General features: G+C 38.5%; 1 protein-coding gene across 15 annotated transcripts in view; it reads right to left on the bottom strand.

The window, feature by feature from the left end:
* PDE1C (phosphodiesterase 1C) overlaps positions 1–26,470 on the bottom strand; it is a 393,933-nt gene that overhangs the window by 20,717 nt on the left and 346,746 nt on the right. For all 15 annotated transcript variants that reach the window (XM_072033271.1, XM_072033272.1, XM_072033273.1 and 12 more), the window contains 4 exons: positions 23,168–23,288; positions 22,246–22,421; positions 16,182–16,478; positions 12,897–12,971 (listed from right to left, as the gene is read on the bottom strand). In XM_072033271.1, coding sequence (XP_071889372.1) covers positions 12,897–12,971; positions 16,182–16,478; positions 22,246–22,421; positions 23,168–23,288 — 669 coding nt within the window. The remainder of the gene's footprint in view (positions 1–12,896; positions 12,972–16,181; positions 16,479–22,245; positions 22,422–23,167; positions 23,289–26,470) is intronic.

Below are 26,470 nucleotides of genomic sequence, written 5' to 3'. Positions count from 1 at the left end.
AACACCTGTATAACATCTGTAACACCTATAACACCTGTGTATTTCATGCATACTAGCTTGCTTTTGCAGATAGTCACTATCACCGGCAATCCAAAAGAACCTGATTATCTGTTGCTGTAATAAACCATACTTGATTGCATTGTGATAGCTCTCATTAATGCAACTAGGGTGAGGGTGGTTATCCGTGATAGTTCAGTGTTCTGAATCTAACCAGTTTTTGGTGAATGTCCGAACGGACCCCCAGTTTTGGTGAATGTCCGACTGGTTCAGTACTCTGAATCCAACCGGGCCCGTAACGGTTAATCAGCTACACCCCTTTAATGCGACATAGATCCAGTGCAAATATTAGTACATATTAACAGAGGTAATTGAAAGAGGAAAAAGAATAAATACTCAGTGCTCTGTATACTGGAAGACTTGTAGATCACTTGGCATATATTGAAATTCATTAACTGAAATAGCCTCATCTGAATACATGTCTCTGTCCTTCAGTGTCACTGTTGAGTTTATTTTGTTTGTCAGGGTTGACTATTGGCCCTCCCCTTGATCACAAACGAAATGCCAATGACTTCTACAGCTCTTCACGAGATACCAGATCCCACTGCAAGAATATGAAGTCCATTTCTACTATCAGCTTGTAGTTAACACTAGGGCATTTTAACATGTGCTCTTTGGGATATATATATATATAAATATATTTACTATTTTACTATATAGTCTGACATACCAAAGTGAAAATATACTACATTGTCTTTTCCTTCACACAGCATGCAACTGTATCCATACAGTAAGGACGCTGGCTGTCAGTTTTGCACAATCTGTGATTAATCTCACACAGTTGTCTCTCTTTTTGTGATAAAACAAATGTTTTGGAGTCCAAGGCCTTGCAAGAACTACCCATTTTAACAGTTGGCATTTATTATGCCTGTCTAATGCAAACTTGCACAATCTGCTACCCAGTTGGAAAACAGGAACAGAGCCCCAGACGCATTTCGGCTGAGGTGAGAGTTTAGACTGACTCAGGAACTACACCTGCTCTGTAATGACTCACGCTCCTCTCCAAGCACACATCTCAGGCACTGTGCTGGTTGGGCCAGCTGGAAGTATACAGCTGACCTCTCTCTGTACTGTTTTTGAAGGTGGCTGCTCTGCCAATCCAGCCAAGCGCTTGCCCTTTCCCTCCATCCCTTCCTCCCAAGCTGCTGAAAACAAAGTGCTTCCCGTAGAGAGCTCAAAACAACTCGCCGTGTCCTCCCATGCAGGGGTATGCTGTGAAGACAAGACTGAGCCCCACGGTTTCCAAGTTTCATTTAAAAGAAAATTCTGCTATCTTATCTCCTAAAAATTGAATGCTGAATGTAGGCTGCAGGGCAGTGTGATGTGGAATAAGGATTTAGTGTTTTTGTTTGTTTGTATGTTTTTTCCATAAACTACTTAGCTTGCTTTGGAAAGCACCAAGACCACTTCCAATGTGAACATCAAATTTGTGAGGTTATTCCATTGTTTCTATTTGCTTTTCTCAAATATGTTTCTCAAATATTTTCCTTAAACGTTACAACCATTTTTGATAATGAGGGAAGCACAAGATGATATCACAGCCATCCAGGATTATACACTCAGACTTTCTAAGAAGACTGTGGCAACCTTGCAATTAATTTGTGAAAAAGAAGTGTTTAGCATGTGTAAATACTTATCTTTTTGGCAGGCTGTATGAGCACTTCTACAGGATAGCAGAACCCCACCACACTGACAAATAACTCTGCCCTTGAGGTACTACTGCCCCAATGTATTTTTGAGTTTGTATTTTAATCATGGAAAAACCTGAGGAAGAGAGCCTCAGTTAGTAGTATTCATCCTTATTTAACCCCCTACAGGGGTGACTTGTCATGCTTTTATGATACGAAATCATAAAGATAGAAACCAAAAATTTCAGCATACAATTACTTTTAAATGAACATTTTTGTTTTTTGTATACTTTGTTCTTGAAAATTTGGGGGGAAAAAAGAACCCTACAGGTTTTCTCATTTCTATTAAAATCATTGCATCCTAGTAACAATAGTGCATAACACTGACTGTCAGTTTTATGTTCTAACATAAACAGCAGATATCAGAGGGGTTTCACCTGAAGCAAAGTTAAATATGCAAAGTTTATGTGCATAATGACTCTATAGCCTGAAAAGGGAGAGCTGTGGGAAGAATATAATAAAAGGCAAATGAAAATGTGATAGGCATTGAGAAGGTGAATAGGAAACAGTTATTCACTGCTTTTTATAGTGCAGGAAGGGGGTTATCAAATGAAATTATCAAGCAGTAAACTTGAAACAAATAAAAAGATGTGACTTTTCATATAATGCCCACTTAAATTTTAAATTGTGTTGCCTCAGAGTGCCCAGTACACTAGTGTACCAGGACTCAAAGGATAATTAGACAAAGTAATGGAAAAAAATACATCAGAGGCCATTCAAGTCAAAGATTTGTTCTCTACCTTGTTCCTTTCATAGAATCATAGAATCATAGAATATCCTGAGTTGGAAGGGACCCTTAAGGATCATCAAGTCCAACTCTTGACACCGCACAGGTCTAGCCAAAAGTTCAGACCATGTGACTAAGTGCACAGTCCAATCTCTTCTTAAATTCAGACAGGCTCGGTGCAGTGACCACTTCCCTGGGGAGCCTGTTCCAGTGTGCAACCACCCTCTCTGTGAAGAACCCCCTCCTTATGTCAAGCCTAAATTTCCCCTGCCTCAGCTTAACCCCGTTCCCGCGGGTCCTGTCGCTGGTGTTAATGGAGAAAAGGTCTCCTGCCTCTCGACACCCCCTTACGAGGAAGTTGTAGACTGCAATGAGGTCTCCCCTCAGCCTCCTCTTCTCCAGGCTGAACAGGCCCAGTGCCCTCGGCCGTTCTTCGTACGTCTTCCCCTCCAGGCCTTTCACCATCTTCGTAGCCCTCCTCTGCACACTCTCCAACAGTTTCATGTCCTTTTTATACTGTGGTGCCCAGAACTGCACACAGTACTCGAGGTGGGGCTGCACCAGCGCAGAGTAGAGCGGGACAATCACCTCCCTCGACCTACTAGCGATGCCGTGCTTGATGCACCCCAGGACACGGTTGGCCCTCCTGGCTGCCAGGGCACACTGCTGGCTCATGTTCAACTTGCTGTCTACCACGACCCCCAGATCCCTCTCTTCTAGGCTGCTCTCCAGCGTCTCATCGCCCAGTCTGTACGTGCAGCCGGGGTTTCCCCGTCCCAGGTGCAGGACCCGGCACTTGCTCTTATTGAACTTCATGCGGTTGGTGATCGCCCAGCTCTCCAACCTATCCAGATCCCTCTGCAAGGCCTTTCCACCCTCAACAGAGTTCACAACTCCTCCAAGTTTGGTGTCATCAGCAAACTTGCTCAAAATACCTTCTATTCCTACATCCAGATCGTTTATAAAAATATTGAAAAGTACCAGCCCTAAAATGGAGCCTTGAGGGACCCCACTGGTGACCGCCCGCCAGCCTGACGCAGCCCCATTTACCATAACCCTTTGGGCCCTGCCCGTTAGCCAATTGCTCACCCATCGTATGATGTTTTTATTTAGCTGTATGGTGGACATTTTGTCCAGTAGGATCCTATGGGAAACCGTGTCAAAAGCCTTGCTGAAACCGTGTCAAAAGCCTTGCTTTGAGGAAGACAAAGTTACAGAAGGAAGGTGTTGCTCTGTTTTTATAATTTCTTCGTTAAAATCTCTGCTATGAAATGTTGTAAAGTAGATGATGGAGAGCTAAATAGACTTTTGGTCTGACCCATCAACATTGAGTATTCATAGGAAAGCTGATATCGTATTTGAAAGTAGTCTCTACCTTCATTTATTTAAAAGAAATCAAAACAAAAACTCTCACAACAGATTTTAAAATATTGCATAAACTGAAAAAAAAAATCAAGTGCTCAAATTTTTAAACAAAATTTAGAATTTCTCAAACAAGTAAAAACTTGCATCAAACATCACATTTCTATGAAGCTCTTTCCTGAGACTCATTTTTTCCCCAAATTTCCAGCATTCATGGAAGTTTAGAAATACTCAGACTGCTTAAAATTTGGATTATAAACCCACTTCTTACTTATATTTCTGACACTTCAAATACAATAAACTTTAAGCACAACAGATAAGCCTAGGTTTTTTAGAATAATACTAATTCAAAGCCTGTTCTCTCCCCTCATTCTGCTCTATCCAGGCACTGGGGGAAATGACAACAAAAATGACAAATTGTTGTATGGTAACTGATGTCATAAAATGATTACTACTGATGCAGTGCAAAATGAGGGGAAACAACAGTATGAGTAAATGTGTCTTAAATAACCCATAATCCAAAAGGAAGTTATCCTTAATACTACAAACAGTGAAAGTATTTTCAGCTGGTGGAGCAGATCACTAAACAATTTCCATGGGACCCTGTCATCTGTTTAATTTCTTTTGTTGACTCACTCAGCATCTTGCAGGAGTGAACCCTTCATTTTACATGCACATCCCCAAAAGCCTGGGTATTTCTTGTCTCCCTGAATGTTAAAATGTGCTCAGGTGTACATGTCCCTGTCTGAAAAGCACTTTTACAGCTACTTCTGGAGCTCTGAATAAAAGGAAGATGTCCAAAATCTGAGTGCTCAGTTCTCATTACTGGATGATTCTCCTGTTTAAACCATTTTGAAAGCATTTTTAAATAAAATTAACAAGAAGAAGTAAATTCTGCATAGTTATGCTATTCTCTCACTTCTGTTGCATCAGAGACGAAGGAGGCCTAAGAAACAAAGTTCAGAAGATCAGTGAAATAAAAAGCAGATACTTATTACAAGTTAATTCATCTCCATTATCTGTCTTTTTAATGGATGAGAAATTTTGTAATGATTATTTTTTCCAAAGGGAATAGAATATTACTCGAAGGTGCTTGAGTCCTGTTTAAACCAAGGGAAAGAAATATATAAATACTGTTGGGAGAAAATTTTAAATACCTGTTTTGTAACTGAATTTAAATACCATCATTTTAATTTAGCAGATGTCCCAAGTGCTTAACATCTATGTTGCTGAGGGGGAAAGACATTAGCATAGAAGGTATTCTGATTTTTGAGTTTTGGCACATAATTATCCTTAAATCATTCATGACTTCAAACAATTTCTATTCCTGTTCACACTGATCTTGAATTTTATGTTTGCTTGACAGCTTGCATTACGCTTGACCTGAAATCATTTCAGTGATGGAAGAAAAAGATAAGTTTTGTTTTAACATACGTTGTATGATTACTAGTACATTATAGAGATACTTAACTACAGAGAAAAGAGCAATGGATACATTGGCAAAAGTTTGGTTACACCAAATATGTTTGAATTTCCTAATAATGCATGTAGGAAATAAATTAAAAATTCACTGTGCAAAGAAGCCTACAGGAAAAAGTGCAAAAGCTTATTCTATATTTGATAAGCAAAAATAACTCAAACCTCTGAACACGTTTGTGATAAATGCTAGATCGTGTTTTTCATAAAAACCTGTTCTGTCATGGATGCAAACTAAAACCTTAGTGCTTTTCAAGTCACAATAGGGATGAGCTGCATAGACAGAATGATAATTGAAGCCCACAAAGTTTTCAAGCAAAGATACGAGTAAGAATTTTGTAATTAGCACTGAGCAAATAATTGCTTCTTTGATTGAGTGACTAAACTGAAAAATTAGGATAACTCTTAGCTCTGTGTCAGACAGAAGTAATTGCTTTCTTTCTCTCTTGGCAAGAAAAAAAAGTTGGAGAGTGTTTTTTTTTTTTTGGTGCATGGGGCGTGGATAGGAAATGAGAGACAACAACTCCCAGGTTATGATATTAAGAATACCTAAGAAGCAGTTCAGAAGCAGAGAAAAGAATGAAACTAGAGATGGACTGATTAATAGTAATAAATAATAAAGGTTGCTATTAGGGTATTAGAGTATCAAAAAACTAACCTGTAAAGTGACTCTCCTTTTTGTCCAGCTTCTGCAAATTGAACAGGACATACTCAAATACTGTCAGCCCAAGGGATTAATGTCTCTTTGCCTCTGCACCATGAAGAGACCAGGTGCACAAAGCAGAGGTCAGGAAAGTACCCACCCACCAAGCACTCAGCTGGCAGTTTATAGAGTGGAGTCTTTACCTTTGGATTTCCGTTCTGTTGATTTCTTCCCTCTTCTTAATGCTTCTACTTAAACTACCTTGTCTGAGTCCTTGTTTAGTAGGATACCTATATCTGGTCTGCTCAAGTTGGAAACTAGTTGTTCCATGCAGAACAGACAAGGTAAATCTAAAGATCACTAACCTTTTGAGGAGCTATTTAATATTTTTCCTTCCCTTCAAACATTACCATAAGAAATGATCTTGTTTCTCTTTTGGACTAAGTGTTGCACAGGGAAAAAAAGAGGCCTGATTGTTACTGGATTGAACATAAGTTTATGGAGGGAGAGAGCAAGAAGGTCTGGCCTCTTGCTGAAGTAAAACTTTCTATACATCATTGCACATGCAAATTATCCTAAATGGGATAAGAAGGACTATAACAGAAGCAAGATCATAGCTCCACTCCCTGCATGGTGCAATAAAATGGTTGATGGTGCAAAATCAAGGATGAATTTCCACAATGTACTGCACAAGTTACACGTTTCCACTATACCTCTAGTGCAGTGGATGTTATCCCTGAGGAGCTATCTCTGAATGGAACTACATCCAAAGAATAAAAGGTAACCTGAAAATGCTCCCTGTGAAGTTAGCTATTCAAAAACACACTTAGGTACCTACTGATTTTTTTACACCATGCATCTGGATACTCCAAATATTCACATGAATCTGAAATTAAACCAAATGCCACGTCTGAGTTTGCAACTTGTCACACAATCCACATTCTGTGACTTTATGTAAAGCAGAAGTAAAAATCAATCAAACTTTTGGACCAAGTCCTAAGGACTTCCTAAATACATGGCATGGCTGGAAAAGAAGCCAAAAAAGAGACACATGGAAGTCTCAAAGAAAAACCAGGTGCTTTCCATAAGATTTACACATACAGTCGTGAAACAAACAACTTGCAAAAACATACACATATTTATGCAAGGTAGCTCTCCATGCTTTCCCTGTATTCTCATCAAGTATGCATGCATGGTGATGTAATACTCCTGAAGTGAGGATGCTAACATGTATTTTGCATTTAGCTTCAAAGATCACATCACATCATGTTCATCTTCTATTTAATATTAAAACTGCATAAAAGCTTCTCAGAATACATCCCTCTATGCAAATTCCAACTTGCCTTAGGTGTCACTTGCTAAACACAACACACTCATTTTTTTAAAAAAGAGCACAGAAAGGATTTTAAAAGAACAGAAGGTTTTTCTCCCTCCAACTATCCTATATTGCACTACTATGGAGCAATTGTTGAGCAGAGATAAGCTGTGGTAAAATACATCCTTTTTGATTGGAAAATGTCCTCATGCATTCAGGAAAGCTTTTCCAGAGGACAGTAGAACAATGATCTCCAATTTCTGACCTACAGCAATAACCTCTAACATAATTCAGATAACAGGCCATAAAAGAAGAAAAGGAAGGAAATTGTCTTTAGAAATAGTCTTCAACTATTGTAACTCCAGTTTGCCACTGCTGCTGGATTCTAACATACAATATCAAGAGCACTACATAACAGAAAGGAGTCCAGTATGTTTGTCTTACAAACTGAAACAGGTTTTTCTTCTGACTGTACTGGAGAAATCAGCCTATCTTTCTGAATAGAAATAGAGATGGCTCTATTATGTATATGACCAGAAATCTACGTTTTTACCTATATAGGTGAATGTTCATTTATACACTTGCATAGCCTCATTTAAAACAACATTGGCATTTTGCAGATTATAGGATCAGGACTTTGTCAGATGTCCAAGTGTTCATTGCTATGCATTGGTCTTGCCTAGATCAACACATATAATGCACTACTGAAAACTCTATCTGCAGATGGCTGCAAAGACAGATAATTTGTAATTGGCTGAACAGCTTTGTGAAAAGTTGCATTCTCCTTGAATGAAGCTAGGGAGAATCATGTTAATTCAACTGTATTTGCAGTAAATGTGAAGCCATCATCACATTGTAAATCATCACCACCATTATAAGTTCTCTCAAAAAAAATGTTTACACCAAAGGTATTTTCAGATAACAATGCTCTGTGCCAGCTACTCTGCCATCACAGGCCCTGTACTTTACCCTTCTAATCAAGGAATTTTGCACTTGCTGATCAAGGAATTATTTTAAAGAAAAATTAAGACCAAAAGGCAGCTCTATGGGTTGGCATGGGCAACATACTGAACCTTAGGAAAGGCTTTTTACTGCTGTTAAGTAACAGCATATTTTAATAAAATTGAAAGAAGCTAAGGTCTAAATTTCTGCTAAGCCTGCTATGTACTCTTCACAGAGAATGTACATTCAAAAGGATTTATATTAAAAATTATATTATATTAATTATATCATATCACTTATATATTGTATTATATTTCATATTGTATTATATTATTTGCTGTTGCACTGCAGAGAGGAATGTGTTATTGAAACGCAGGGTTATGATCTGACCACGAGGTGGGAGCATTGCTTGTCACACACACCTAGAGCATGTTAGGCTTTCTGTGTAACATACTAGCACTACAAGAGATGAGTACAAATATCCCATATATTGCTGTGCTGCAACCTGCAAATTTGCTTGTTACCACTAGAATAAGTTCCCAGGACAAACATCAAAAAAATTAACCTTCTAATTTTCTGTAACTCCTATCTGAGAAAGAATAACAGAATAAAATATATTGCATTGGTGCCTAAAACAAAGAGTTGCACTGAAAAGTTTATATTAACACAATAGAAACTTTTCCAATTAGGGAAAAAAAAATGAGGGTAAAGATAACCCATGAAAGTGGAAAAGGAGGAAAATAATTTCCTCTTTTATTGTAAGTTCTGTGAGTAGAAAAAAAATTGCAGAAATAAAGTTTGTGAATGTAGAGAAAAACAATTATGTGCAACTGCTTCAAATTTTCCATTCAAAGTGATGAAAAGCAACAATTTCACATAGGAAAATTAGGTTTTAAAAACAAAAATGTTTTTTTCACATAGGAAAATTAGGTTTTAAAACCAAAATGGTTTTAAAATGTTCTGTCCCATGGGAAACATTTGATAATGATGTTGATGCTGATGACTTGTGCTGATGATGTCTCTGATAGGACTGTGTCTTTATATGGAAATATCCGTATCTCTTTTCTTGGAACTGAAGGTAAGGTCAGTACTGAATAACAAGCAGTATGTCCCAGAAAAAAAAAAAAAAAAAAAAAAAAAAGTAACAAGAAGTTTAGAGGACTCTAGCCTACATTTGAGAGACTTGCACAGGATTTTGAAGTTTATACTGTAATCTAAGGCATGATCACAAGTTACACAGCCATCCTCAAGCTAGTTTCAAAGTAGTTGGCTGGGGTACTGATAGACTCAGTTCTGTGAAGCTCTGCCGAGATGCATACATAGATTCCTGGTGTCTCAGAGAGCCTGATCACTGTTTCTGGAGGCATGTACACTTAGCTGTTTGTAGGTAGCTTAAAGCTAACTCAGACACATTGCACCTGTTACTTCAGTGTAGGCATGCCTCTTCAGTGTCTTTGTGTCCACATGGGATGTTTATTCCTGTTTCCTCAGCCACTTTGTTCACCACGTAGAAGGATGAATATGCTACAAATGTTTTAGCATGTCTGTATTCCAGCTACAACATATTAAAATAAAATTTTGTATACGCTCAAAAAGTAAATTGGGCACATATCCTGCAAAGATTTATGCACTCTGTAACTGTCTTCCCTAGATGAAGGTGCACAGCAGGACAGAGTGGCTGACTGACCAAAGCTGGATGCAGGGCTCTAGCTGATGCTAATGGGTGGTAGAGAGAAGGAAGAAATAGGATGTGATAAATCTACACAAACGGGCACCTGTTTGAACTAAATATCCCTCAGCCACACACTCAGAGGCTGTTATACCCAAGTATCAGGCTTGGTGCTAGTAAAGCCCAGGCTGAATTTCACCCACATGCAATCTACATGTACTGGGAGAATTATAATTGTAACTTTTGTCTTTCTAACTCCCCTCTCCCTCCCCTTTCTCTTTTTTTTTTTCTTCTTTTTTTTCTAGCACATGAAAGACCATGTACCAGCTTGTGAGAAAGCACATGTTTAGGTAAACATTTCAGTAGTCTGCAAACAGTTATATATGATCTATGGACAATGTTCCTCTCTCCACATCCCTCATCACATGGCTGATAAGGAGATTTGCTCTGGAGAGAGCAATGGACAGAAGAGCTTTTACAGTATTTGTCAAAACAGAAGTGCCTCCCTAACTCTTTCCTCTTTAAGGCACATCATTCACAATTTTCCCCCCTTATTTTTGTCAATGAGTTCATTAGTTATAATCTCTCTCTACAGTTTCTGACTTTAAAATATTCAGCCTACAAATTGTCTTTGCTTGGTTACAGTTGCTTATTCACAGTAATCAACTGGTCCCACTGCATTGGTCTTTTCCCTACGGGGATGAGTAAAACATTTCCTTATGGGAGAAAAACAGTCATTAAATAACTAACAGCACACAAAGATTAGCAAATTGGAAGTAAACAAATTCACAACCTCACTCTTGAAGTCAGCATGAAACTCACCTCTTTGTCTTCCAGCCTGGCTAAATAGATGCCCCTAATCTTTCCAAAAGCCTGAGTGCAAGGCTTCAAAGCTAACTTCGCCATTAAATTTAGGGATCCCAGGTCTACTTTCCTGGCTAAGCTGATACTCCTGCACCTGCATAGAGAAGCTCCAAGCTTTCTGCATGTACCTCGTCCTGCCAGGGCTGCAGTCTTCTAGCACAACCTCTGCTCTGCCATCACCCACTGCAATGGGGTGCCATTCTACCCACTGGTCCTTCTGGGGCCATTATAGTTACATAAGGCAGTGCACATATTCATGAACTCCTGGAGAGCTCTTAATTTCTGCATCCCTGAAGAAAGAATTGTGAAAGGTACTTGTTCAAGACAGTCTTCCTGACAGACACTTATCTAAAGTATGTAAATAATATGACTTTCTAACAATATAATTGAGTTTTCTTAAAGAATTGCTGCTAAGAGAGATCTGTAAAAATAAAATTAAAACAAAATAAAATAAAACAAAACAAAACAAAATAAAATAAAATAAAATAAAATAAAATAAAATAAAATAAAATAAAATAAAATAAAACAAAACATATTTGTGTGTCTGAAATTAATACGTACTTCTGGATGAATTGTTCTACTTTTTTTTTTTATTGAGTTATCACATTTTCTTCTTATTTGTCATTTTGCTAGAGGAATAAGAATATTAAGTAATTTCTTACAATGAAATATAAGTAAACTTACAAACATTCAGCCTACAAATTATCTTTGCCTGGTTACAATTGTTTACTCAAGGTAATCAACTGGTCCCATTGCATTGGTCTTTTCCCTAAGGAGATGAGAAGAAAATGTCCTTACAAGAGAACAAACAGACAATAAATAGCTAACAGCACGCAAAGACTAGCAGGGGATTTGCGACTTATATCCCAAGTGACAAGATGAGAGGAAATGGCCTCCAATTGTGCCATGGGAGGTTTAGGTTGGGTATTAGGAGAAATTTCTTTACTGAAAGAGTTGTGCAGCATTGGAATAGGCTGCCCAGGGAAGTGGCTGAGTCACCATCCCTGGAAGTCTTCAAGAAATATGTAGGTTTAGAACTTAATAGCATGGTTTAGTGGTGGATTTTAGCACTAGGTTAAAGGTTTTACTACATGATCTTAGAGGTCTTTACCAAACTGAATGATTCTATAATTCTAAACACAGCACCATTCTAAATTGCAGTGCTTACAATGAGGTTGTCTTTCTTGACCAACAAAATAAAGTACTGAACTATTTATGTTTAGGGATAGCTGTATTTCAGTTGATTTAACTGAGACATATAGAAAGGAAATCTTAGTTCTAACATTTGTTTCCATTTATTTTGCTATCCAATACTTAAGCAATCACTTCAGGAGCAATAAGGGGTCAGATATTACCTCATAGCCCGGTGGTGCACAGCTGAGGAGGTGCAGAAGAGGAGACATGCCATAGACATAGAACATAGCTGTTCTTCTCCTTTGCTGAGGCTACTAAAAGATCTATGGACCTTAACAATAGGCTTAGGGTTATGTGAAATTATTTCCAGATGCCCAAGAAACTGTCCTACAGCTTGGATTGCTTCAGTTCAACAGCACTTTATCAATACTCCTTTCCCATAGCATCCTTAATATGGCCTCTATGCTTATTCCTGTTTGTTTCCCATAAATGTGGTTCAACAGCACCTGGCAAATTCTCCCTCAGACAATTAAGTCAAGAAAGCTCTGTGATTGTATTAGTGTAATATAACATGCAATCATAAAAAGCAGAGACATTTTGTGCAGGGTTTTTCTTAGGTTTGTGTTTTGCATCCCCCGTGCAGCCTGTCTTCACTGAGAGCAGAATTTGGCCCAAAGAAGCTCAGAAAGACAGAACCTCACAAACCCATGTTTCCTATTGAGCAATTGCAGTAATCCAGGATTTTTCTTGAAGGCACTGCAAGAAATTGATTGATAAGGAAGGTGGTTTACTAACAGAACAACTAAGTAGTGCTAGGCATTTGAAAGAAATAATTTTTAGCCCAGAATGCCCCAATGGTTTCTGTCTCTATGCTCTAATGCTCTAATGGCTGTTTCTGTTAAATCTGTTTCTGGTTACCACACAATTTTTTTGTTTTAGAATAAACTGTGGATGTTTATAAAACAAGAGAATGCATATAGAAATGGGTGACAAAATGTAATGAAATTTTAAGTCCTTACCATCTGTTTTCTTTGTTTCATTTCCCACATTAGACTGATCATTTTTGTCTGATTTACTGTCTTCCTTTAATTCACCTAGAAAGAAGCAATAAGAAATACTATAAGCATTATAATGCAGACCATAGTGTATCAATGTCTGTAACCCAATCAAATTGCAATATCAAAAAGAGATGTTCCTTAGGAGGAAGAATCACAATGAACTATGATTAACATATTATCATAGAATAATGCACCAGGCAAACTTTTTCCAAGTCCTACTGAAAATCAAGCTTCACAATTTCCTTTTAAATTTATTCTAACTGTTAACACTTCTAAGTGCACATTCAAACTCATACTTCCTCTGGCTGCATGTAGGCCATTAACACTCGAACACCACCTTCACTTCAAAATCAGGAATCTGAAAAAATATGCTTTTAAAAGACTGAGTAAAAACCTGTGAGGCTTCATCATAGATCTTTGCATTAAAGAACAACCCTAGATATCCCAAACAGTCCTATATAATTTTGTCACACTTTCTCTTACCCGTTTTCTTTATCCACAGACTCATTTAGGTTGGTCCTTTTATGCTGATAACAGGGAACAGACGAGCATCCTAGTATTGATCACTGTTTTTAGAGTCTGGAGCAAACCACTAAAGCAAGGTCTTTGGTGTTGCAACTGTTGATGCAGAGTGAAAATGGCTGCTGGAGCTGGGGTATATTTTATGAAGCCAGGAAGGTTAGTCAGAGTCCTTCTCATTTTATATTCTCTTTTAGTCATACAGCAGAGCACATCAGACCTTCCTAGACCATCCCCTCACTGAATGAGAAAGTTCTGTTCCCAAATGCAGGAGCAAATAAAAAATAACTTAAAGGGACAGATCTAGTAGAACAGGGTTCATTTAGCTATTGTGTCTAAACAGCTTCAAATAAGGTCTCCTTCCTTCAGATGTCCAGAGAAGGAATGGCAGCCTGCACAAATGAGAGCTTCCTTCCCTCCAGAAAGGAATAGCAGTAAATTTGTGACCCACAAACCAACATGAAAAAGCTGTAATGAGTCTCACCTCAGAAGTTTATAAATGTGACTTGTACATTGCATAGCTGTATTAAAGTGATGCTTATTCCAGCTGTATTACTATTTTGTTATTATAACTACTTCATGGGCTTTGGATCAAGATTATAGGTATTGATATGTTATAAAGGACCCAATCTGCTTTCAAAACAATTATGGCCAATGAATATTTCTTTTTTGGAATAGCCCCAAAACCAGAAATTGTAGAGAAGCAAAGTTTCTCTTTTCTACATTGTTCCCTAACCACTGGAATAACTGTTATTCTTGTATGACAGAGAATTGATAACTGTCCAATTAAGTTTTATCATAGTATAACAGAATGGTTTTGAAATCTTAAAATATTTAACAAGATGGAAAAAACATGTCCCATTCAGTTCTCATTTACAGCCAAAACTTTCATGCTTTTCTTATTAAGGTCACTGTGTGTGAGAGAGAAAAATGTAAGGAGGAAGATGGGACAGACAGCAACTTCTTAGCTAATCATACTGCCACTGACTCAGGCTCCTTTGGAAAGTTTAATCTGAACAGAGATGTGTGAGCAGCTCCAAGTAGGTTTGAGGTGTCTGCTTGAAAAAGGTGGCCTGTAAAAGTACATTGTCTTCAGGAAATGAAATGAAACCGTACCTAGCAAAGCACAGAAGTCTCTTGCATTCCCTCCACCGTCATACAGCAGATGGTAATGATAAGCTAATAATGCTTTCTTTAACCATTGCCTATAGAAGTTGCTTGACCCTAAGTGTGTGTAGGCAATGATGATGAACATACATATATTATTTCCCAGTTTGATGTCTCTGAGAAAGCACAAGGGCAGTGAGTGATGGAGAGAGAGTTCAAACGCCTCTGATGACACAATTTCTGAACTTTCATTGAATATCTTCTTATGAATAGGGGACTTCTGAGTTTTGTAATATCTACCCTGCCATATTGCCAGCAGCAGTGCAAAACGATGATCATAATAATCTTTCTGAAAGGGATTACAAAGGCAGAGAAATAATAAGGTGAATACTTTACAATGAGATATTAACATATAGGCGTAGAATAAAGGAAGTTGTGGTGAACCTAGAGATGTGAATGATAGATTTCATCAGTCTCCAAAGTCTCTGCAGTGATTGTACCTCATAAAGGCCTTCTCCCGTAAATTAAGGAGCAGAATTTCTTTTCCTGAGAAAGACACTAATTTTCAGAAATCATTAAAATTCCTTTCAAGCAATTTTGACACCTGCAGCAGAGATACATTGCAGAAATAGGTACTGTCAAAATCACTAGAGCACACTTAGTCCCTGTATTGTTAAAAGTGTCTAAAACAAAGGATTTCAGAAGCAAAACCTGTTGCAACCTAAAGGGGATTTTGTATGTCCCCAACCTTTTTGTCTCTTTGGGCGGTCCATTCCTAATCACCTGCATAACACTGTCTGAAGAAAAATCCCCATATGTAACAGCGTATTTGTTTAAGAGAATGCTTCTGAGTCTGAATGTGTTGCTGTTTTGGGACTGGCTGACACTACCATACTGATGAGAAGATACGTATACTGCCATCTTTTGCTAAAGGCTTAAGGGAGCAGGAGCTGGGGAGAGAAGGACAATGAAAGAGACAACTGATCTGTTCTCATGGGTCTAATCATTTCTTTTAATGTGGTATGCAATTTTCATTTTTTTCAAACTTTCTTTGGGTCTAAAATGCGATTTTTATTTTAACTGGGTGTCAGTTTTCTGACAATGAATCTCAAAGGCTCATGTTTGCCCTAATAGAGTAAGGGAGACATAAATAAAATAGCACTTAAAATAGAGAATGGGGGGAATGATCTACTGTCCCAAAACATATTTACACCTGAGAATCAGTTAAAAGATAACTTAAATAGGCCTTAAAAAGCATTTATAACTCCTCGGTCTCCTCTTTCAGTTAACCAAGTAGCGAAGCTGTTCTTTGAACCATGACAATTTGTTTCAGCTTTTAAGTGTGTATCAAAACAAGCTGTTTCACTTCCATGAGAAAACGTTGCCCTTTCTGCCAAAAGTACCTGAACAGATATGACGAACCCCAACTTTTATGGAAGAATACTACTTGGGAATTAATTTACAGTTTCCAATTCCCATATGGAGGTACCTACGCCAACTTCTAGGAAAAGGCCCTGGGTCCTGGAACATCCTTTTTCAGGACACCAGTTGCCCCCATCTCTGAGGTGTGATACTGGTTTTAGGGCTAGATTCAACTTTCAGTGGAAGAAGAGCACTCACCATTCTGGACACGCTGTTTCTCTTCTCTCACTGTCTGATGAGAGTCCACCCCCTTATCTGTCCTAGGTGCATTTTTTCCTTGAGAGACTTCTTGTTTGTTCATCCCAGTTTGCTGAGTCCCATTTACACAATTCTCGCTGGAATCCGCATTTTTGTCTTCCCCAGGATTTGTTTCTTTGCTGTTCTCTGTCTTTGCTGCTGTCACATCTTCAGCTGGCTTTTCATCCTTTTCATCTGTTTTCTTTTCATCTGTTCCCTGATGAACACTTTCCTCTGCTTCTTTCTTAGCTTTTTCTTCTGCATCCTCAGCAAAGAGAGAAGCAATATGAGAAAAGAAATCACGATTATCAGTCAATTTGACAAGAAGGATACAACTTACGCATCTAAATCTACTTCAGCTTTATACATGCAAACAAGCTTTACTTAGTTAAGTATATGAATTGGCTTGACAAGGGAAAAAGAGCATAGGAGAATATTTAAGAAAGTACTCTAAAAAAAATATCCCATGTTAGCCTAACTGTATCTCATGGTCATGTCCATTTTTTTAGCGTATAAGGCTCCCCTTTGACAAGGCAGTTCCTCAAAATTTTTGAAAGACAAATTAAAAGGATCTATCAGCTATGTAAGGCTCTGTGGGCACCAAAGAGATACATCTATCTCCATTCCTAACACACAGGAATTAGTCAAACCACATTTACTTTATCTCATGTTGTACCATGTAAGTCTAAGCTCTTAAAAAGTCTAGATTCTTCGAAAATCCACTTTTTTCCTGCTTGTCCCAGGTTGCTTCCACTTCCAGCTTCCTAAGCTCTTAGTTTCTTTTTACTGTTATCATTTCTTTCCATCTCTGAACTTTCTTAGCAAAATAATATATTGCTTGCTACCAGTACCTGCTCTGCTATCCCCAAAAGTCTTGCAGTTAAACAGAAATATGCAAAGGTATAAACTCCAAAGCAGGTATTAAAAAACATTCAGGAAAAAAAAAAAAAAGACAGAAGCCAATTTCTCCCATTCAAGCTACTGTTCTTGTTCATATCCAGATCTTGGGTTCTAGTACAACAGGACACACTTATAACAGAGGTACTACATTTCTTGTGCAGGTCGGGTACAGCAGACCTGCGCAGACTCACTTGCAAGCCATAAACTCTGTGTGGCTTCTTGCATTGCACTGGAAGGCAGGATGCAACCACAGACCCTCAGCACAGTCCTGAAGCTAATAAACATGGCTGGGTGTGCACAGCCTCCGGGGCAGATACTCCATAATTTTCTCCCTCTTTTAAACAATCACTAAAGAATTAATCTGTAAAAGCAACTGCGTAGCTTAGCACACACTCAATTTGGAGTCTTATTCAGCTTCAGAACATATCTATATCTGTAGTGGGTCTAAGCATTCAGATATGACTGCACTATACAACTCAGTATATCTCATATTGCCTGCATTCAGGATTTCAGGGTCTGCAATAGCCCAGCCCACCAGTCAACCCATCATGGACAACCAATTGCACTATATTTGTAATAGGAATCACAGATAGATGTATCTCCTGGTTTCTGAGAGATTGTGTAAGTTGATGAGCAGACAAGTAGATCCTGCAAATCAATGAGTAAATTCTACATCAGTCCAATGGAAGCATTCTTGACACCTACAGGGAAGATGTTTTGGTCCTTACAGGAGCAGTGTCTTAGATACAAAGGAAAAATTACAAAAGAATTTGCAAGTGTCTTCTCAAATTCTTCTGATAAGTGAATCAGAACCAGTTTTGAGAAAAATGTACCAATGGGATACAAGAGAGAAAGGGGGAAAGTCATCTTTATAAGAAATGCCAATCTGTATTTCCTTGCCAGCAGCTAAAGTTAATTAATTTCTAAATGAATAAATTATGGCTCACATGAAAATATAATTAAATTAGATATGAGTCTCCCTCACTTTGTTAATCATTCCTAAAATCTATGGTAGCTGCCATAGATATAGCCCAGCTATGTATGTTTATATTTTCCCTGGAGTCTCACGGTATTTACAATGCTCTCTCTCATTTGAAGATCTGAAAAAAATCTGCATTTTGCACGTGAACCACAAGAGAAAGATTAAGCTCAGGAGGCTGGGGCTTGCTACAGAACTGCTGGATCACAGAACCACAGAATCACAGAATTTCTAGGTTGGAAGAGACCTCAAGATCATCGAGTCCAACCTCTAACCTAACACTAACAGTCCCCACTAAACCATATCCCTAAGCTCTACACCTAAATGTCTCTTAAAGACCTCCAGGGATGGTGAGTCCACCACTTCCATGGGCAGCCTGTTCCAATGTCTAACAACTCTTTCAGTAAAGAATTTCTTCCTAAGATCCAACCTAAAACTCCCCTGGCGCAACTTTAGCCCATTCCCCCTCATCTTGTCACCTGGCATGTAAGAGAACAGACCAACCCCCACCTCACTACAGCCTCCTTTAAGGTACCTCTAGAGAGAGCAATAAGGTCGCCCCTGAGCCTCCTCTTCTCCAGGCTGAACAAGCCCAGCTCCCTCAGCCGCTCCACGTAGTACTTGTTCTCCAGGCCCCTCACCAGCTTCGTCGCCCTTCTCTGGACTCGCTCAAGCACCTCGATGTCCTTCTTGTAGCAAGGGGCCCAAAACTGAACACAGTACTCGAGGTGCGGCCTCACCAGAGCCGAGTACAGGGGAACGATCACTTCCCTAGACCTGCTGGCCACACTGTTTCTTATGCAAGCCAGGATGCCATTGGCCTTCTTGGCCACCTGAGCACACTGCTGGCTCATATTCAGCCGACTATCAACCATCACTCCCAGGTCCTTCTCTGCCTGGCAGCTCTCCAACCACTCATCTCCCAGCCTGTAGAGCTGCTTGGGGTTGTTGTGCCCCAGGTGCAGGACCTGGCACTTGGCCTTGTTGAACTTCATACAGTTGACCTCAGCCCATCGGTGCAGCCTATCCAGATCCTCCTGCAGAGCCTTCCTACCCTTGAGCAGATCGACACACGCACCTAACTTGGTGTCATCTGCAAACTTACTGAGGGTGCACTCAATGCCCTCATCCAGATCATTGATGAAGATATTAAAGAGGACCGGCCCCAGCACCGAGCCCTGGGGAATGCCACTAGTGACTGGCCTCCAACTGGATTTGACTCCATTCACCACGACTCTTTGGGCCTGGCTATCCAGCCAGTTTCTAACCCAACGAAGCGTGCGCCAGTCCAAGCCAAGAGCAGCCAGTTTCTTGAGGAGAATGCTGTGGGAGATGGTGTCAAAAGCCTTGCTGAAGTCAAGGTAGACCATATCCACAGCCTTTCCCTCATCCAACCAGCACGTCACTTTGTCATAGAAGGAGATCAGGTTCGTCAAGCAGGACCTGCCTTTCATAAACCTATACTGACTGGGCCTGATCACCTGCTTGCCCTGCAAGTGCTGCGTGATGACTCTCAAGATAATCTGCTCCATGAGCTTTCCTAGCACTGAGGTCAAACTGATGAGTGCCTCTTGTCAAAATTAGTGTCAGAAAATACTTTATCCACATGGTGCTTTGCACATCAGGGTGTTTGTTTATTCCAGGTTTTAATTTGTATCTATTTAATGAAGATCCTTTAAGCAAAAGAGCTCAGTAATAAACCTACTTACTTTGCCCACACAGTCCAAGACATTTTCTATAAATACCACACTCGGGATAAAATAGCTCACTGATTCACTGATACATCTAGAGACACTGCTATTACCAAACGGAATACCGTATTCTACACATTACATAACAATAATAATAATAGCAACAGCAATAATAATAATGATGATGATGATTATATTTTTTTCCTTCCCAGTTGCTATTTTCTGTCAATCAACAGTTAAATGCTTTATCTGCCTGCTAATAATAATTTTTATTTTTATATTTGCAGAGCACCTTGATACATTGCTAGACTTTGGTTTGACAGGGGTCAGCAGTTGAAAGTCCTAGTGTATGGAAGACCCTGCTGCATATGGCTCAGATAGGCAAGGCAGCTGGAGGAGGGCTCAGAGACTTGCTGCAAGTCAGGAGCAAGACAGCAGGTGAGCAAAGGTTTTGATGGAAGGGCTCTGGAGTCCAAGAAGAGTTTCTTAGTCCACAGACCATCCAAAGGCATGCTAAGACTTATGTTTATATATATCTTTCAGGATAAAATAATTAGGCATGCCTGTATTGTTAAATGCACCCAAAAACACAGAAATTATCTGAATGTCTATGAATTCAGATAAAAAGAAGCTGATTATGCTTTCTGAATCTCCTGTCATTTAACCCATAAACTAGGTCTCTGATCAGAGCTATCAGTGATGAAGATTGGTAAAAAAAAGCGAAGTTAATAAACAATTCTGGGCTAAGGGCTGTCAGAAAGGTAAAGATAAAATGCCTTACTTAAGGGTCCCCCATGTCTAATAATGCAAACTAGTGTGTGCTCCACTTTGATGTGAACTAATTGTTTCATAGACTCTATCTTCAGGATCTGCTAGAAGGATTATTTCTTATGAGGTACTTAAAAATAAAACATTTTCCTCTCCAGCTAAAGTATTAATAACCAAACACTTACTGGCAGGGTAATCTGTAAATAAAGAATATGAAATACTTCGTTAAGGCATATTATCAGTAGTAGCATTAGTTAAGTAATGTGTGCACATCCGCTTGAATCATACCTTGACATTTACACGTACACATTTAGAAAAAAAGTCTTTATGCAAAGCAGTCACTGCAAGTGGGTACAAAGCACATTTAAAAGTTAAATATCCAGAACCTATTATGATCTACTCTCTCTATTTGTTTTACTTATTTCCCCATAGGTCTCATTTGCGTGTAGAATTTTTATCTAGTAGATCCTCTGTAGATAAGCAAATATGTACAGCTCATGTTGAAGTGAAATACTTCAAAACAGTTAACTATATCAGCATCATTCATTAACACTCATACTTTGATACAATGACCATATTAAATGCTTTGCTCATTTGATTAACTATAATTTGTTTGGTCCAAAAAGAAAGGTAAAATAGTGGATATCAATTTTAAAACCTAAAAAGTATTTAAAAATAACAGATAAGGAGATTTCGAATTATACTTTTGTTTTTATTTTCATAGAACATCTAGAAAGGCTTTTCCTGAATGGTAAGTTTTAGTCACCCAGGAAAATTTAATTTTGAATACGTGCTTTCCTGCACCTTTAGACAAGCCTTTCAATTGGAGAGGAGCAATCTGCTCTGGCAGATGAAACAATAACAAATAAGCCAAATTTTCCATCAGTTCTAAAGACAGAGCCACATAAAACACTGAAATCAAACTCCTTCCATTTACATGAAATATAACAATTTAATTAAATAACGAGTTCAGTAACATGCATTCAGCTCAGTGTGGACATTGTATCATGAAGAATTTCATAAATAATAAAAAAAAATAATCAGCAACACATTCTGCTTTCTTTTGTTCTAAAGCTTAAATTACTCCATTTTTTTGTGTTTTTTTTGGCTTCCCCCCACGTAGAATAATGATATTGACTGCTGGTCAGATTGCAGCCAACACAGCTCTCATATTCTTCTGAAATATCTGCAGTTCTGCACAGATTCATGACATCATGAGCATATGCAGCATACTTCCTAATTCTTCATCCAAGTTATGGGTACAAATATGAAGCCGGATGTGAATCCAGAATATGTTGGCCTTTTCCCCTGAAGTATTGTTCATATTCCTTTCAAACTTAACAGTGAACAATTGATAACCTATCTCTAAAAATGCTTTTACAGCTATTTTTGCACTCACTCTGAGTCTGACTCATGACTTTAGGGGACCTCCCTTACAGTTTCTTCTTTTTCCTCCCATTGTCCAAATCCTCCTCATTATATACACTTACATCACACAGAAGCATATAAGGCACAGATGAGTCACAATATCCCTATCTTTCTGAATTCACTGTATGTTGTTGACCTTGAAAAGCAGATTCTTTCAAACTAACAGTGCTTACTTGGAGAATAATTTGATTGAAGAAGAGCTTGAAGAAGAATAGGTCAAAAGAATTTTTATTCTTTCACTAAGGATTCTGGCTGTTACCTTTAGTGGCTTGCGCTTTCCATTTCTCCCGGTTCTGCTGCACCACCTCAGTCCAGGTGGCTTTAAAACATTTGAAGTCCACAGTGAGTATGGAGCAGTTGAGTGAGGCACTTCCTTCTGACCCAGTGCTCTTGACACTTGATCTTTTAACATCAGAGGGACTAATGCTATTCAGACTGGGACACAACATCACAAAACACAGCAGAAATCAGTAGCTTATACACCCAAATACAGCTAAGAAGAAATCATTACTGTAAGTCTAGATAACTTAACAGAGTCAAACATAAAAAAATAAAGATAAGCTTTAATATGTTCTCTCTCATAGTCCCCTCCTTCCCATCCCAGAGCAATCAATGTTAAAGCAAACAGCACAATCTGAGCCAGTATTGGAAATAAAGGGCAGCTTTTCTATTATTATTTTTGATATCCAAAGTCCCTTAGAAAAAGAATCACTCAAAGTGTTGCCTAGATTATTTTTGTTGTGCATCTTCACTACCTAAATATTCACTAACCCTAAATGCTGTCAGTCAAGTGTGCAGATACTTCCCATTTCTCTTGTGTATTTCTATACTTCTAACATGTAGTAATGTGTGCCTCGCGGTGACACTCTCTACCTTCTCTTTGATATTAGTGACTGAGAAAGCACTGAAGTTTACCTGATCTACAAATGGCTACGACCATTTGTGTTTGCTGCCTTTGGAGTCATGGCTTAATTTTATGCCAGCCCCCCTCTTTGCCCTGCCTTGGGCTGGGGTTCCCCTGCAACACAATCACATCACAAGGTGAGCTGTGGTATTTATTGGCAGTGTGGACAACAGGCTTTAAACCACACAGCTGACATACAGTACAGAGGGAAAACCAGGGTAGCCGAGTGCAAGAGCAACAGATGTGGATTGAAGGGAGAGGATGAGTGATTATTTACCTGGAACGCCTGAACCCGGACATGCCAGAGCGGGAAGCTTCATCAATGAGCGGTGTCACAATCTTCTCAGTCATGTCAGTTAGCACAGTAAAAGTGGGCTCCACGATGAAATCAATGAAACCTGATCAGAAATGTAAGCACAGCCAAGCAGGTGAAAGAAGGATTTCTGTGGAGGCACTGTTTCAGTGTTCACAGACAACCTCACCATAACAAATTATACTTCACTGAAAGAGGGACCAGCAAATACTACAAGACAAAAATGGAGTTACATGTCAACCCCTGACCCAGAAGCTTGAGTATAGCAAACAATAAAAGGTACCTCCTTAAACACTGGAAAGAACTTTGTAAATCAGAACACAAACAGATGTGTCAGAATTTGTTTCATATGAGTGTGATATTTAAGCCAAATTCTTAAAGGATTTGGTTAAAACCCAGTTTGAGAAATGAAATCTCTAAAAGCAGAAAGTTTATATAACAGGAATAATACTGGTAAGCTCTGCTGGTGTGGAGTTGTATACACACTTCCCTTACTGCATATCAGTAGGTTGCTGGGAATATTCTCTTCTCAGTGCTCACCTTGCATATTGTTACTGATTGCTATTCCACCCATTTTTTGACATGAGAAAAAAAAAAAAAGGACCAAATCACTTCTACTTCAATATACAGTTTGGCAGAGATGGATACAATTCTGATCTGAATGTTGGGAAGGGCAGACGAGAGGGCCCTGTGGCCACAAACTCAAGAGATGAAAGAAAATCCAAGTTGTGCAGATAAAATGTGAGAGTGAGGGGTCTTCCTACAAATCCTTACTTAGGGCAAGAGCTATTTTTTATGTTCATCTTAACACTTCATTTTGCAAATTTCTTAGTGCTATAGGTAGCCAATGTCCTTAATATCTCTTAAGGCGATTCAGTTCTTTCTCTTCTGGACCTGAAGTATGGTATTGGGCTTTTAGTGGCTACTGATGTGTGAGAACCTGCAGTATTTTTATTTTATTCTACACTAGATGACCATGGCACTGTTACCCATGATGGGAGGAAAAATCGTTCAGGCCATGGTTTCCTGTTCTGTGTTAGCTCTGGGGCCTACAGCACCAATTTTTGCTCTAGTACTATGTATGTCTATGGACCAGATACTACATTGCTAAATTATCTTAATTCTGCCCTGTTTTTCCAGTATGAAACAACCACAAGAGTAAGACATTTCAGTCTTCAACCCCACCCTATGGTGTACTGATTTTTAACAACATTTATTCTTTATTTATTTGAATCTCCCAATGATGCTCATATAGAGTGGTATAAGGGTTAACACTGTCCACATTCCATCATCATTCATACTGAATTCCACCATAAGTCATGCAAACTACAGATTGTTCAGTCCATCCACAGATACTTTACAACTTCATTATCAAATATACTTCTCTAAATTGCTACCATACAGTTTTGAGATTGCTTCCAATTCAACGTGGGGTTTGGCTGCGAATTTTCCATGAAGTTAAAATAGAGTAGTAGATCCTCTAGGAAAAGATTATCAATTTACATTTTTAAAGATTTGGTAATTATTAACTATTAATTAGACATCCCTACAATTAAAATCTCTCTGACTGGATCATGATGTGTTACAGCACACACTAGTGATTCTGGGTGATAACAGAACAGTAAAAGGAGAAGAGACCTCATGGGCCAGGCACCTGCATATTCAGATGCTTTGAGACACATAATAGAGTTCAAAGGAGTTGAACATCCTTCCAGTTCCATTTCTCTTGGGTGATTTTTACTATATTTCTAAAATGATGGATAATTAAGTGTATTTTCATGTCTAGCCTGAATAAAGCATAACTTGCAAGTTCTGTATATTCTGTATATTACACAGTATTTTGTAAATTGGGGGGAAAATGTTGTGCAATACCAAACCTTTGGTCTTATCTGAATCATGTTCCTCCATGACCCTGGGACAGTCTTATCTATTCAAACTTATGGAAAAATAATTCCCTTCCTCCCTGGGTGTTAATCAGAAATGCATGCAATATGAAGCCACAACAGGAAACTATGTACTAGATCACAATCCAGATAACCCTAGCAAACTTCATACAATTTTTATAAACATTGGAAATTGTACTAACTGAGAAAAGTATTAAATGTGCCACAGGGACCCTGAGGATACTGAGAATTTTATTTACATGTGGGTGTGTCTGCTTGTCTATACATCTCTTGTATTCTCCTTTTTTTTTTTTTTTTTTAGTTCTTAATGACCAAAGAAATCCAACCCATCATATCTTATCACTTCTGCTTGGCAAGTAATACCACTGCTAATTGCTTCATCACCACTAACAACCCTGAGACACGCAAATCTCTGATATTATGTGTATGACTGTCACTAACTTCAGCAATGGAGTGGTGGGATCCAGTTGCTGAGATACTTGCCATTCATGCATAAAAACAAAGTCCAGTTTTAAGTGTTAGATATAAGAAATGAGCTTTCCCTGGGAGAAGTCTTGCATCTCATTAACAAATGCAGGCAGACATTGCACAAGGGACAACAGGTGAACAAACTTGAAGATGTATAACTTTTTATGGTAACACTGAAACAAGGGTAATATAATTATCTCTGTACCAAAGCAGAGTGTGTGTGATATTTCTTCCTCTGTAGCCTGAATAAATTATTCAATTATGTTATCTTTAAATAGGAATTAAAATAAAATTCGGAAACAGTCTGCTATCATAGAAACAGAACTTGGGACTTTATTAGTAATTATGTAACTTAAATCATATTCCCAAGCACAACCACCCCAGTCTCTCTTTTTACCTGAAGACACTGTACTTTAAGTGTGATTTAGTTTGCTAACTAAAAATAAAAAATAAAAAAAATCAAGTAATGAACCCGGATTTTAAAACCTATTGATGCTAATGCTAATGACCTATTCATCAACTTCTTTGTCTATAGAATGAGTGTGGTAAATATTTCTGTATCCCAGTGACTAGGATGATTTTACCAATTAACACATCACATTGAGGAGGTCATTCCAAGCACCTACGCAGAGTTCATTCAATCCACCTAAGAACACCACCACGGCAAACACTGACTAGAGAATAGTTTTCCTAAAGCCCATCTCAAAACAAACAAACCAGAATCATTCATTCATCAGTCTTTATTCAATGTTTTCTGAAGCTGTAATTCTCTTTCTTTCTAGTCAATGGACAAAAATAAAAGGATGCTGCTACATTTATTAGCTGCAAGAGAGGCTGATCTCCCATCAAACAAGCTTCCTACAGTCTGAGATAGACAGAGATGTTTTAACTCCTG

Source organism: Anas platyrhynchos, chromosome 2 (assembly GCF_047663525.1).
Source record: "Anas platyrhynchos isolate ZD024472 breed Pekin duck chromosome 2, IASCAAS_PekinDuck_T2T, whole genome shotgun sequence".
NCBI lineage: Eukaryota > Metazoa > Chordata > Aves > Anseriformes > Anatidae > Anas > Anas platyrhynchos.
Note: the sequence above shows the minus strand (reverse complement) of the source record. Positions and strands in the feature narration are given on the sequence as shown.